This window comes from Molossus molossus, unplaced genomic scaffold, assembly GCF_014108415.1.
Source record: "Molossus molossus isolate mMolMol1 unplaced genomic scaffold, mMolMol1.p scaffold_m16_p_1, whole genome shotgun sequence".
Classification (NCBI taxonomy): Eukaryota; Metazoa; Chordata; class Mammalia; order Chiroptera; family Molossidae; genus Molossus; species Molossus molossus.
Window position 1 is genome coordinate 119548499 of NW_023425344.1, and position 12054 is coordinate 119560552.

Here is a 12054-nt window from a genome sequence, read left to right on the forward strand (position 1 = left end):
ACCACCTCAGATAGACTACCTTTCCCTAAAGTGAGAGGAACTGAACTGTGTGAATATTTAGAGAGAGGTGGAAGGTGATGGAGAGGAATCATGTTTTGACAGCAATGCTGAGCCCAACAGGATGAAGGGCTGATTGGGGAATTTCTAGGGTGAAGAGAGAAACTTGGTGGCTGTGGCCATTCTTCAGAGGTGGCCACACATTTTCCGGAGTGTATAAAGTCATTGCTGCTGCTATAGTCTGTTTGGAAATCCCCAGGGTTTTGTTGCAGAGTCTGATTGTAGAGATTCCTTTAAATTATTTCATCATGGGAAATGAGGAAAGAAGAAATGCCAAATATGTTATTATGCTGAAAGTCCTGCTTTAAGAAAACAAATGCAAGGTCGTATTCTTTAGCAACAACTAGACCCCCAAATGAAAAAAGAGGTTAGGCCAATAAGAAATAACACCCCACATCTGAGGTAGTAACATTGGGTGAAGTGGGCCAGTAGGTAGACAGCCCCACCTCTGGTAGCAGAAACAGGGTGGAGGGACACTGTAAGAGGACTGAGCCTTGGTCACTGGCTGAGGATGTGGCAACTCACACAGCCTGTTGATCGCGGACCGAGCTTTCCCCAGGAGCAGTGACCTGAGTGGAGACCTAGCAGCATCCAAGACATGGTCCAAGAGGGGCTTACTTGTGTCCCACACTCTGTTTTTCCAGAAGACAGGGACAGTAGGCTGAGAGAAGCCAGGGAGGGAAAGGGGGCTAGGAATGGTAGTTGGTGGTCCTACCTCAGAAATCAAGAATTGACATGAAGAACTTGCCCCACTAGGGAGGACTGAATAAACTGTTCTCACCACTGGACAGTTAAACCTTCCCCATATTCCATAGTCCTTGTGGGACTATGGTCAGATGCCCCAATGTTACCCAGGCACAGTGTCTCAAACACAACTAAAATCAAATGCTCATAATAGACCCTGTAACTGGAAACAGCAATATTAGTACTAAAGATTTAATACCTGGATTGAGTTTAGGATTTCTTGATTTCAAGTAGTTTAGTTATAGGCAGTTAGACAGACATGAGTGTAGTAAGGACGATGGGCCAGGTAAAGAAACTTGCCAGGGTAGAAAGCCCCAGATGCCTAACAATGGGCAAAACTAGGAAAACAAGAACCTCACCCCCAGGGTAACCTTTCCTCCCCCAGCATATGGCTGGTCATGTGGTTTAGACCCCTTGACCTTTTCCTTCCTAGAGATAACATCTAGACCTCAGTTTTATTTCAACTCTAGGCCCAGAAAAGAAGCAAAACCAGACACATGACGCTGTGGCTGCCTTAGGACCAGCTGCATTGACTAATGACCCCCTGTCCTGGCACCGACCGACCGATCAGTGGACACCATGACCCTGAAAAAGCATACCTGGAAAGCTGATGAATATTCTACTGAGACCCTCCCCTGAGTCCTCCCCTAAGATTTCCACCATTCTACCTTCTGTGTCTACGAATGTGACTACTCCAGATGCCTCATGTAAGTGGAACCACACAGTATTTGTCTTTTTGTAACTGGCTTAGTTCACTTAGCATAATGACCTCAAAATTCACCCATGTTGTAGCATGTAGAGATAGGAACATCGATGAGAAAGAACATCAGTTGGCCACCTTCTGCATGCCCCCAACTGGGGATCGGGCCTGACCAGGAATTGAACCAATGACCTCTTGGTACATGGGTCAATGCTCAACCACTGAGCCACACGATGGGCTTCCTTCCTTTTTAAGGCTGACGAATATTCTGTTGTATGTATGTACCATATTTTGTTTATCCACTCATCCATTGATGGACACTTGGGTTACTTCTACCTTTTGGCTATAGTGAATAATGCTGATATGGACACAGGTGTACAATATATCTTTGAGACTCTGTTTTCAATTGTTTTGGGAACATAGCAAGAAGTGAGATTGTTGAATCCTATGGTAATTCTAGCTTTAATTTTTTGAGGAACCACCCTGCTATTTTCCATAGTGGAAGCCTGTTCCTTTAACAAGCTTCCCCCAAGCCCCAACTAGTGAGCTTCACTCCCATCTCATGGGCCACACTGGGTTATGTGACCACCTCTGGCTGCAAGGGAGTCTGAGAAAGGATATATTTTCAACTGGGCATAGAACAAACATTTTCTGAAATGAGGGGATTCCTGTGTACTGTGATGGTCACTCTGTTTCTGTCCCTGGCCAGGTATCTGAGTCTCAGCTGAGCCTGTCCTGGAGACCTGTTATCTATCCTCTTGCCCCAGGTGTTTGCCCTTTCTGGGGGATCAGCGCTCTCTCAAGCCACTGCTTTCAAGAATGAGTACCAGTCCTCACTTTCTTCCCTCTTGACCTGTTCTCTTGAACAATTTTATCATACTTGTCTTTTGACTTTTATCATAAGTCTCCTCCCTCCCCCACTATCACAGTTGCCCCGTGCTGTTCCTTCACTGTCCATCACGGCTGAGTTGTGCCTTCCCAGTCAGACTGTAGTCCTCTGGAACGAGACCTGAGTCACCCCAGCAAGGCACAAAGCACAGAACTGACTTTTGGACAAGGGAAGGAAAGTTAATTCCTTTAGATTAGTTCAAGAATGTTGCTGCAGGTCTCCTAGATGCTTCTCTCCAGGTTGTGGGGCTGGGTGGGAGCTACTCATCCTGAGACCTTCAAGGCCAGGCCCAGGCTGCAGAGGACCTGACAGGGCAGAGGGAGCAGTGTGGATTGTTGGGGAGGCTGATAACCTCCTGGGACACTGGATCAGATGGCCTGGTTTTGATGCCCCACTCCATGCTCCTATCCCTAGGAGCAGCCAGATAGACACAGCCACCATCAAACTTATATTCAGAAATGCATGTGTACATAGATTCAAACACAGAGTTGCTTATGTGTTCACAAATACACATTTTCATGCACCATGACCACATGCACATGCAACAACCCCCCCCCCCCCCACAGAGTTATGTTTCAATTCAGCACTGAATTCAAAGGGATGCATCCTGGTTCCTCCACTTAATAGTTGGATATCCTCAAGCAAGTTACTTAATCTCTTTGTGTCTTAATTTTCTTATTGGTAAAGATGAGAATAATAATAACATTTACCTTACTGAGTTGTTGTGAAGATGAAATGAGATAAAATGGTAAAGAGCTTTAAAACATTGGTTGACATGCAGAGGTGCCTGTGTTCATGTATATTTCCTAAGCCCTCTCTGATACATCTACTGCTACTTGGTGGTAGACCTGGCAGAAGCACAAGGTTAGAGCCTCAGTTTTCTCATCTGTAAAACGGGAATAATATTGCCTACCTGATGGGCTGTTGTGAGAATTCAAAGAAGCCCAGCATGGCAAGACCATGGCCCACAGAAGCCTGTTATACTGGAGCGGTTACTGTCTGTAACTGTTGAAGAACAGGTGCAGGGAGAGATGGGCCAAGGCAGAGTGTGGACAGCATCTCCTCCAGCGCTGGAGGTCGGTCTTTTAAGGACAGAGCCCAAGGCCATGGGGGTCTGAGCTGCTCCCTTTGTTGGAACCAGCCTGGTTTGGCCAGCGCCAGCCCTGCGGCTGGGGGTAGGGCTGGCCGGGGGGTGGGGGGTGGGGTGGACGGAAAAGAGGAAAACCAGCTCCGTGGAAATTATCTTGCGGTTGTCTCAGGCGCCCACGACGCTGTATTTATAGAGCAGTTTTTAATTCCTCGCAGTCGAGTTAACCCTTTCCAGGCCACGGTACCAGCCTGGTGCTGAGGGAACAGATGCCCAGTCGCACAGCGGAATCTGAGCTCCCGCTCTGCCCACAACAGCCTCTTGGGAAGGGGGTGGGAGGGTGGGGTCAGAGACTGGTCACCTGTCCCCCTCGCAGCAAATAAACTTTGGATCCTGGGAGTGTGGGAACCGGGTGGGCTAGGGGAAAAGACTAGACGTGCTCCCTTCGCAGAGCGCCCGCCCGTTCTCCCCGCGTGGTCCGGGCTGGGTCCAGGGGCGGGGTCGAGGCCCGGCGCCCTGCCCAGCGGGCGGGCTCAGGCTGGGCCCCAAACCGCCGCCGCGGGGCCAATCCGGGCTCTGGGCGAATCCGCCGCCTTTCCGGGCCCGCGGCTTCCTCAGGCCCGCCCCGCCCCTCAGACTCCCGGGCAGCCCCCGAACCCCATTCGGGTCCAGCCTCCGGAGGGCGGCGGCGACTCCGAAGCTCTGCCGAGTCCGGGATCCCGGGAGTGGGCGCGGCGCGGTGAGTGCTTGCGTGGCGCGGACCAGGCGGCCTTTGTCTGCGTCCCACGCCTGCTGCAGGGCCGCTAGAGCTGGCGTGGGGCGTCCCCGTCCGTTCAGGGCGTCCCCGCCCGGCCTTTTCTCTGGTCCCGGGCCGGCCTTTGCGCCGTGAGCACGGAGAACCGGAGCGGCATCCCAGCTCCCGGGCCCAGGGGCAGCTGGGGGAGGCTGGAATCCAACCCCGCCTCCCACCTGGCCTCCTCCTCCCTCCGGCCCAGGGGGCTGGGACACTGTGTGACCTGCCCCCGCCCGGACGCCGCTGGAAGAGGCTGGGTGGGTGGTCCTGACTACGGAGGTCCCGGGTGTGCGTGGGACAATAGGCAGATCTGTCACTGTGTTGGTGATTCTGAAAAGCTTAACCGGCTAGCTGGAGCTGGGAGGTCAGCAGATCCCCGCACTCTGCGGAGGAAAACATTCTGACCACGAGTTCTGAGGAGGGGGAGCTGCCTGGAGGCAAGGGCGAGTGCTTAGGGTCCACTCTGCTTGGGCTTGAAGAGTGAAGGAGTGGAGGACCGGAGGACTTGTACGTGCAGAAGTGGGCTTGAGGGGGGTAGATTCTGAGAACTGGTAGGGACAGCTGGCCTGAGGGAGGGGTGAATAGGTGTTGGGGGAGGGGAGGAGACAGAAGGACGCCAAAGAACAGGAAAGCACAAGGGTGAAGTGGTTTGGGCTTGGGAAGTCTCAGGGAGATGGTAGGTGAGATCGGGTGGAGACAGGTGGGGAACCGGTGGAGGGAAGGTGGGACCAGAGCTGGGGAACAGTAGAGGGGAGGTGATTGAACCCCAGGTCCCAAGACCCTCACTTGCTGTTCAGCCAGCGAATTGACAGGTTTGGGGGTCTAAGGCAGTGGAATGCAAGAAAAGGGGATTTATTTCAAAGGGCAACCTGTCCTAATTAGAAATGTGTGATAGGTAACTCACAAGGGATCTTTCACTGAGAGAAAACGTCCAGCAAATAGTAAAGTAAAAAAATTGAGTGGTGGGGAAGGGTGTTTGACTTAATTGAGAAAAACGACCTTAATATGGGATGTGGATGATTGTAAATGAGTCTGATTTGTCTTTTAGTTAAGCCCCAGGTCCTTTTCTTTAGCAGTTAGCTGCTTCTGCTTTAGAAAGTTATGAAGCGTTTGTCTTTAAGAGAGGTTTTTATTTAGTTCTGCCTCCTGGCTAATCCCCTCTGGCCTCCCAGAAATTCCTAGGAAATCTGATGCTGTGCAGCTCTCCCAGTAGTTTGGGGGCCTGCACCATAGGTTGGGTGCTTTTGGAAGCTGGGGGGAATAGAAGTCTAAACTTGAAATTGAAACGTTTGGGATGGATCAGGCTGATCTCAGTGGCAGGGAAGGGTGAAGAGCTATGGAGTCGGAATAGTGGTTTGTAGTTAAGCTCTTTGGGAATGGGACTATTTTGGATGAGTACATTTCCCTGACATCTGAAGTTCCCCAGCTGAAGCACTAACACTTCTGTTAACTGTTGAACATGGAAATCTTTCTTCTCGTGTTATGTACAGCACATTCTGACATCAGGACACTCATTTTCCTTCATGACTTTGGTTCAGCACCATGAGCATCAGTTTTTGCACACAGGGCTCATAACGCAAGGGGAGCCTTGGAGTGATCTTTTCACTTAGTGGCTTCAGCGATGCTTTTATTGCTCCCATGACTGATCTTTGGAGTTCTTTTCTCTCTTCAGTGACCTCACTGGTAGTTTCTCCTGCCTGCTCTGAGCTTTCTAGTTTACTTCAGACTCCTGGGCTCCAAGGAATCAGACCATCCAGCTTGTTAGAGGTGAGCAGCCTGTGTTGATGTGAGCCTGAGGATGAGAAGGGGGCCAGACTTGAGGACTGCTTTCCTTCCTGTCCCTGGTCCTCTTCAGCTCTGTCAGGCACCTGATGGGAGCTGGTGGCTGGATGTCTAGCATGCTTAGATGCCTAACATCTGGGTGCTTGAATGTTTGTGGAAAGGGCAGTTAGAGAAGTGTTGTCCCTTTTGAGGAGCATGTGTCCTTATACTGGTGAGGTTGACTTCTGAGTCTTCCTGTGGGAATTCCCCCATCATAAAACTGTGGCCTTCTCCAGAGTCATATATCATAATTCTTTGGAGCAGAATTTGGGTTTCACAATGACCTGGACAATACTGTTTGCAGTCAGAGACGTAGTAAGATCACAGAGCCATGAGTTAGGACTCTACAGTACCCAGAGAGACTCTTAGAAAGTGTTGTAGGACAGGCATCTGTCCTGTTGGTTCTCGGTTAGACATGTGGGGTTTGGGCTGGGTGAAGAAAATGACCCAAATCCAAGCAGCCTCCAAGATTATGACTACATAAGGCCTGAGCCTGTGGCCCTGAGTCATGGGGTCAGGGGCAGGAGAAGACAGGCAGGCAGGATGATATCACCACCCACGTGCTTATCTTCTGAGTGGGTGGCAACTTCTCATTGCTCTCCCTTTCCCACACCCCCTCAGGGCAGAAGTGGCAGGGTGGTCCACCAGCAAAAGAGGGAATGTGTAGCCTGGACCTAGGGAAAAGGGAAGAGGGTGTCATATGTGGTTCTTGAGAACTTTCCTTTGGTCTTGTTTGCTCAGAATGGGACAAAAACATCTGGAAGAGAGCCACATGTGCTGTTATGCAACCCTCCCTCACTTGCTATCCCCAGTTCTGCCTCGCCTGCAGTATGAGGTTCCAGAGAAGAGCATTGGGTTTTCAGATTCTGGGAGTGGAGCTGTGCTGGATGCTTAATAAATATCATCTCATTTAATCATCATAGCAGTCCTATGAGGTAGGGTATCATCAGCTTTTTTTTATAGATAGGGAAACTGAGGCTCAGAAAAGGGAAGTCACATGCCCAAAGATACACAGCTGGCAAATGCTGGAGCTGGGATGCGCTCTGTCTCCAGGACTGGATATTTCTGACACCCTGGAGGCAGGCATAAGCTTTACCCCTTGTTCTGTAGCCTGGCAAGATGTGCTAAGGGTCCCCACAGCAAGGCAGAGAGCGCTCATCTGGAGAGACAGGGAGAGGGCAGGCCTGGTCTGGGTGTCCCCAACTAATCATCCAGGCAGCACAGTCAGGGCTACAGCTGAGAGTGCTTGTCTTCTGGAGGTCTGGCCCTCAGCACATCCATACCTCCAGGGGCCACTTGCGTACCCTCTGGTTCTGACCAGTGATCTACCTCCTCCACACCCCTTATGCCTTTAGACATTTGGCCTTCCCGAGGACTAGGGAGAGTATTTTGGAGGGAAACCTGCTTGGAGTGGGGGTGAGAAGCATTTTTTGTTGGGAGCCTTGGAGCCTTGGGGCCTTGGAGCAGGGAGAAATACTACATCTGGGAGGTAGGGCTCCTAGGTCACCCTAAAGACAGCATAGGCTCTGAGGGACTGGAACTCCCCAGGGGAGACACTGAAATGTGTGCTTGGGGGAGAGGCCCTATATTGGGGTATGTGGCAGCAGCAGGGTCATTAGGGGCTGGAGCCTATGATGTGTGGTGCTGTGACCTGACTTCTGTGTTCTGAGTCAGAATTTGAACTCAGACCTGCCTGTGTCTGAGCTCAACCTATATCCTGGGGCAGATAAGGGGGCCTGAGGAATCCATTAAACATGTGAGCAATCAAACCCTGGGGATACTTGAGAGCTCTCAGTCACCTCTGATGATGACAGGATGACAGCCTGGACCCTTGGGAAGCCTGCCCTCCTTCTCTGGGCTCAGATTCTCATCTGTGCAATGGTCATGGAGGAGGGCATTGAAACAGGTGAACTCCAAGAGACCTTTACACTCAAATGACTGGGAAGCTGGCTATACTCCTGAGAGGGAATCTCTGGCGAGCCAGAGGGATTGGTGCTTAGTAGACAGGGGTCAGCAGAATTGTTCTACTAGGATGAGCTTCTTTCAGGATAGAGACAAATAATTTGGAAGCAGGGAAGCATTTAGACAGAACACATCTGGAGAAAGTGGGTTCTTCCTTGAGTGAAGTCTGGAAAGTCTTCTGGAAGGGTTGGGATTTCCAGATATATTTAGGTGGCACCTAGCAGGACACAACAGAGGTTGAATGAATAGAGATGTGTGTGCTGTAGCCTGCCAGGAACCCCACTCTGATTTGGTTTTGCAACCCCTCATATCTTCCCTTTCCCTCTCCATTCCCCTTGCTCCCCTTCTTCTGGCTGGACCTCTTCTGAGCTCAGTGTAGCTTTACTTTCTTCAGGATTCTGTACCAACAATGATGTGTGTGTGCATATGTGTGCACTCACGTGTGTGTATGGCTTCTGCATACACTTCAAGTTCTGAGATGGCGTCACACTGCCCATTGAAGTGATTTTGAGCCCTGGAAGATACAAACTCATATTGGGGTGGCCCCTAGCCAAGCAATTTTCAACCTTTTCCATCTCATGGCACACATAAACTAAAATTCTGGGGCACACCAAAAAATGTATTTTTTGCCGATCTGACAAAAAGATAGATATAATTTTGATTCGTTCACACTGGATAGCTATTGTTGTGTTGGTTGTTGTCATTTTGTTAAATTTGACAAACCTGACTAAATAGGTATTGCATGTTTTAAAAACTCTTGCAGTATACTGGTTGAAAATCACTATCCTAGCCAGAAGAGGGTGTGAAAGGCAGACCCTCACCATGCTCTCAGACCCACCTAGATGGGCTGGGTTCTCTCAGGTTTTGCCTCCTCCCATTCTGATGCCCAGATTTAAATTTGGAGAGGATGACGTGATGGGGATAGTGTGGCTTGGAAAGGCCAAGGGCTCTTCTCTGTCCTAGTCTCCTCTCATCCTTGTTCTTCCTAAATCCAAAAGGGAAGCAGGTGGAAGATGCCAAGAAAAACTTGGCCCGGCTTTCTGAGCTGGCCCTGATGATACACTGCTGTCCTGACTCACACAGAAATCACTTTGAGAGGAAGAATTGACTTCTCTTGGGTGGGATCACGGGGCTTGGAGCAGTGCGCAGTGGATAGCTTTGAACACTAAAGGCCTAAACTGACTCAGATTATCAGAAAAAGGGACTCTGGAGACGACTCCCTCCCTAATCCCCTACCCATTTATAGAGCGCCTATACTAATTAGGTAGGTTTAAATAATTCTGCTCAATTCAGTTCTATAATCATCTTATGAGGATAGAGTTTATAATCCCTATTTTACAAATGAACAAATTGAGGTTTAGAGAGAATGTTTTTCCAAAGTCACATGACTAGGAAGTAACAGAGTCTGGATTTGAACCTCAATGTCAGACTACGAGGTCATCTTCGGAACACCAGAGCTTATTTCTCCTATGAAGCCTTTTGTGACTAGGCCAGCCCAGCATGTGGTCACAGCAGATAATGGTGACCAGGACCCTCTTTTGAGGGTTGAGGAGATGGAGACCCAGAGAGGGAATGGGTTTGCTCGAACCTAGCAGTGAGTGATGGAGCCTGGTCTAAAATTCACATAACTCTTCAATGTTGTTCTTTTCCGTTTGTTAATTGTAAAAGAATTACATGCTCATTGTCAAAGTAACAGAAGTGGATCAACTAGAAAATGGAAGTAGACTTTGACCTTCATTCCCATATCCCAGAGCTGGGTTCCCTATCAGGGTTCTAGACCCTTTTCCCTCTCTGTCCACCTAACACACACACACTCATTCATTCATTCATTCCCTGAACAATGCACTGAGCACTTGTTATTGCCAAGCCTTTGCTAGAATTAAGGCTACAATAGTAGATAAAACAGATGGGTTTCCTACTCAGGGAAGTTCCAGTATGACAAGAAGAAAACAAACTAGGCAATGAATATCAGGGACTACCTTAGAGTGGTAGACCTCTGACCCAGCTTTTCTGCCAAGGTGACTCTCAGGAAAGAGAGGTGTTACCCATCCATCCAGGAAGAAGGAACTGTGTTTGCAAGAGAACTTGGAAGGCCCACTGTGGGGATGGCCAGTCTGTGGAGGTGGGCAGGGCCAAGCCAGGTAGTGCCATGGAGGAGCTGGGGTCTTATCCCAAGTAAAAGGAACAGTCCTGAGATAAAATATTGAAATATTAAAAATGATGACATGAGCCCTGGCTGGTTTGGCTCAGCGGTTGGAGCGTCGGCCTGCGGTACAGAGAGACCCTGGTTCGGTTCCCGCTAGGGGCGCGGGCTTCGGTTGCAGTTCGTCCCCGGCCCTGGTTGGTCGTGCGGGTGGCAGCCACTCGATGTGTCCCTTCACATTGATGTTTCTCTCTCTCTCTCTTCCTCTCTTTCCCTCCCACTCTATCTGAACAAAAAATGGAAAAATGTCTTCAGGTGAGGATAAAAAAAAAAAATGATGACATAATGCAATTTCTATCTGAACAAAAAATGGAAAAATGTCTTCAGGTGAGGATAAAAAAAAAAATGATGACATAATGCAATTTGTGTTTTCATAGCAACTATTCTGGCTGCTGTGTAGAATATAGATTATAGGTTGGAGTATAGAACTGGGTAGGGAGACAAGAGAGAAAGTGGGGAGACTGGTGAACAGGCTTTGTGGTTATTCGGGCAAGAGATGATGGTGACTTGGCAGACCAGAGAGAGAAACAGAGGTGAAAGAGAGAGTAAAGATATCTCAGGTCAGCAAACTTTTTTGCAAAGGGCAAGAAAGTAAATGTTTGAGGCATTGCTATTCCTTGTTCTGTTGTAGTGTGTAGGCAGCCAGACAACGTGCAGTCAAATGAAGTGCGGCTGTGTGCCAGTGAACCTTTATTTGTAGACACTGAAATTTGAATTTCATATCATTTCCTTGTATCACAAAATAATCTTTTGATTTTCCCCAACCATTTAAAAAGGTAAAATCTTTCTTAACTGGTGAGCTGAACAAAAATAGGTGGTGGGTTGGATTTGGTACTCAAGCTGCTGTAGTTTGTGTACCCCTGAGATATGTTTCGGGGTGCCTGTTCTTGGTGATGGACTGTAGAGGTGAGAAAAACTCTAGTTTCTGGCTTGAGCAGAGGTTGGAGAGTGCCTTTACCAAGCATAAAGGACTGGGCAGGAACAGATTTGGGGGAGAAATCAAGAGTTTGAAGAGGGACATGTGAAGGGGGAGATGCCTATGAGTCACTGGAGCAGAGGTTAGGAAGCAGCTGGGTTTAAGTTTGGAGCTCATATGAAAGATGCAGACTGAAGAAGTAAATCTGGGAGTTGCCAGTATATAGTGATGCTTAAAGCCATGGGAGTGGATAAAATAATATAGGATAAAAATAATAGAGAGTTGAAGAGAGATCCTAGAAGACACAAGGAAGTGCTGGAGAAGGAAGGACCTGCAATGAAATATAGGTGATAGATGAAGAGAGACATAGGTGACTAGATCTGAGACCATAGGGCATTTTATTAACACAGAAATGAGTTCACACAAATATAGTTTATTCACTCAGCAATATGTCATGGACCTATTTCCATATTAGTACGCCTTCTTTTGAAAAGCTGTATGCTATTTCATTATCTAGATTGGCCATAGTTAATGTATCAGTTCCCTATTGTTTCCCACTTTTGCTGCTACCTGGGTATCTTTGCACAGTGATTATAAACCAGTTTCTAAAACTATGGCACATAGGCCAAATCTTTTGCTGTTTGTTTTTGTATAGCCACAGTTAAGAATGGTTTTTACATTTCTAATGGTTGGAAAAAAATCATGTGATTTATGAAAATGAATTTGTAATTCATATCTGAGTGTCCATAAAGTTCTACTGGGACAGAGCTCTTTCATCTCGTTATACATTATCTATGACTGCTGTCCTGCTACAGCAGGCAGTTATGACAGAGACTGGATGGCCTACAAAGCCTAACATATGTTCTATCTGGACCTTTGCTG

General features: G+C 48.4%; 1 protein-coding gene across 1 annotated transcript in view; it reads left to right on the plus strand.

Moving 5' to 3' along the window:
• Nucleotides 1-2181: 2181 nt before the first annotated feature.
• The window catches only part of CD276 (CD276 molecule), a 41980-nt gene continuing 32107 nt past the window's right edge, over nt 2182-12054 (plus strand). The window contains exons 1-2 of the mRNA XM_036272171.1: nt 2182-2210; nt 4114-4216. Of these exons, the coding sequence (XP_036128064.1) occupies nt 2182-2210; nt 4114-4216 (132 nt within the window). The remainder of the gene's footprint in view (nt 2211-4113; nt 4217-12054) is intronic.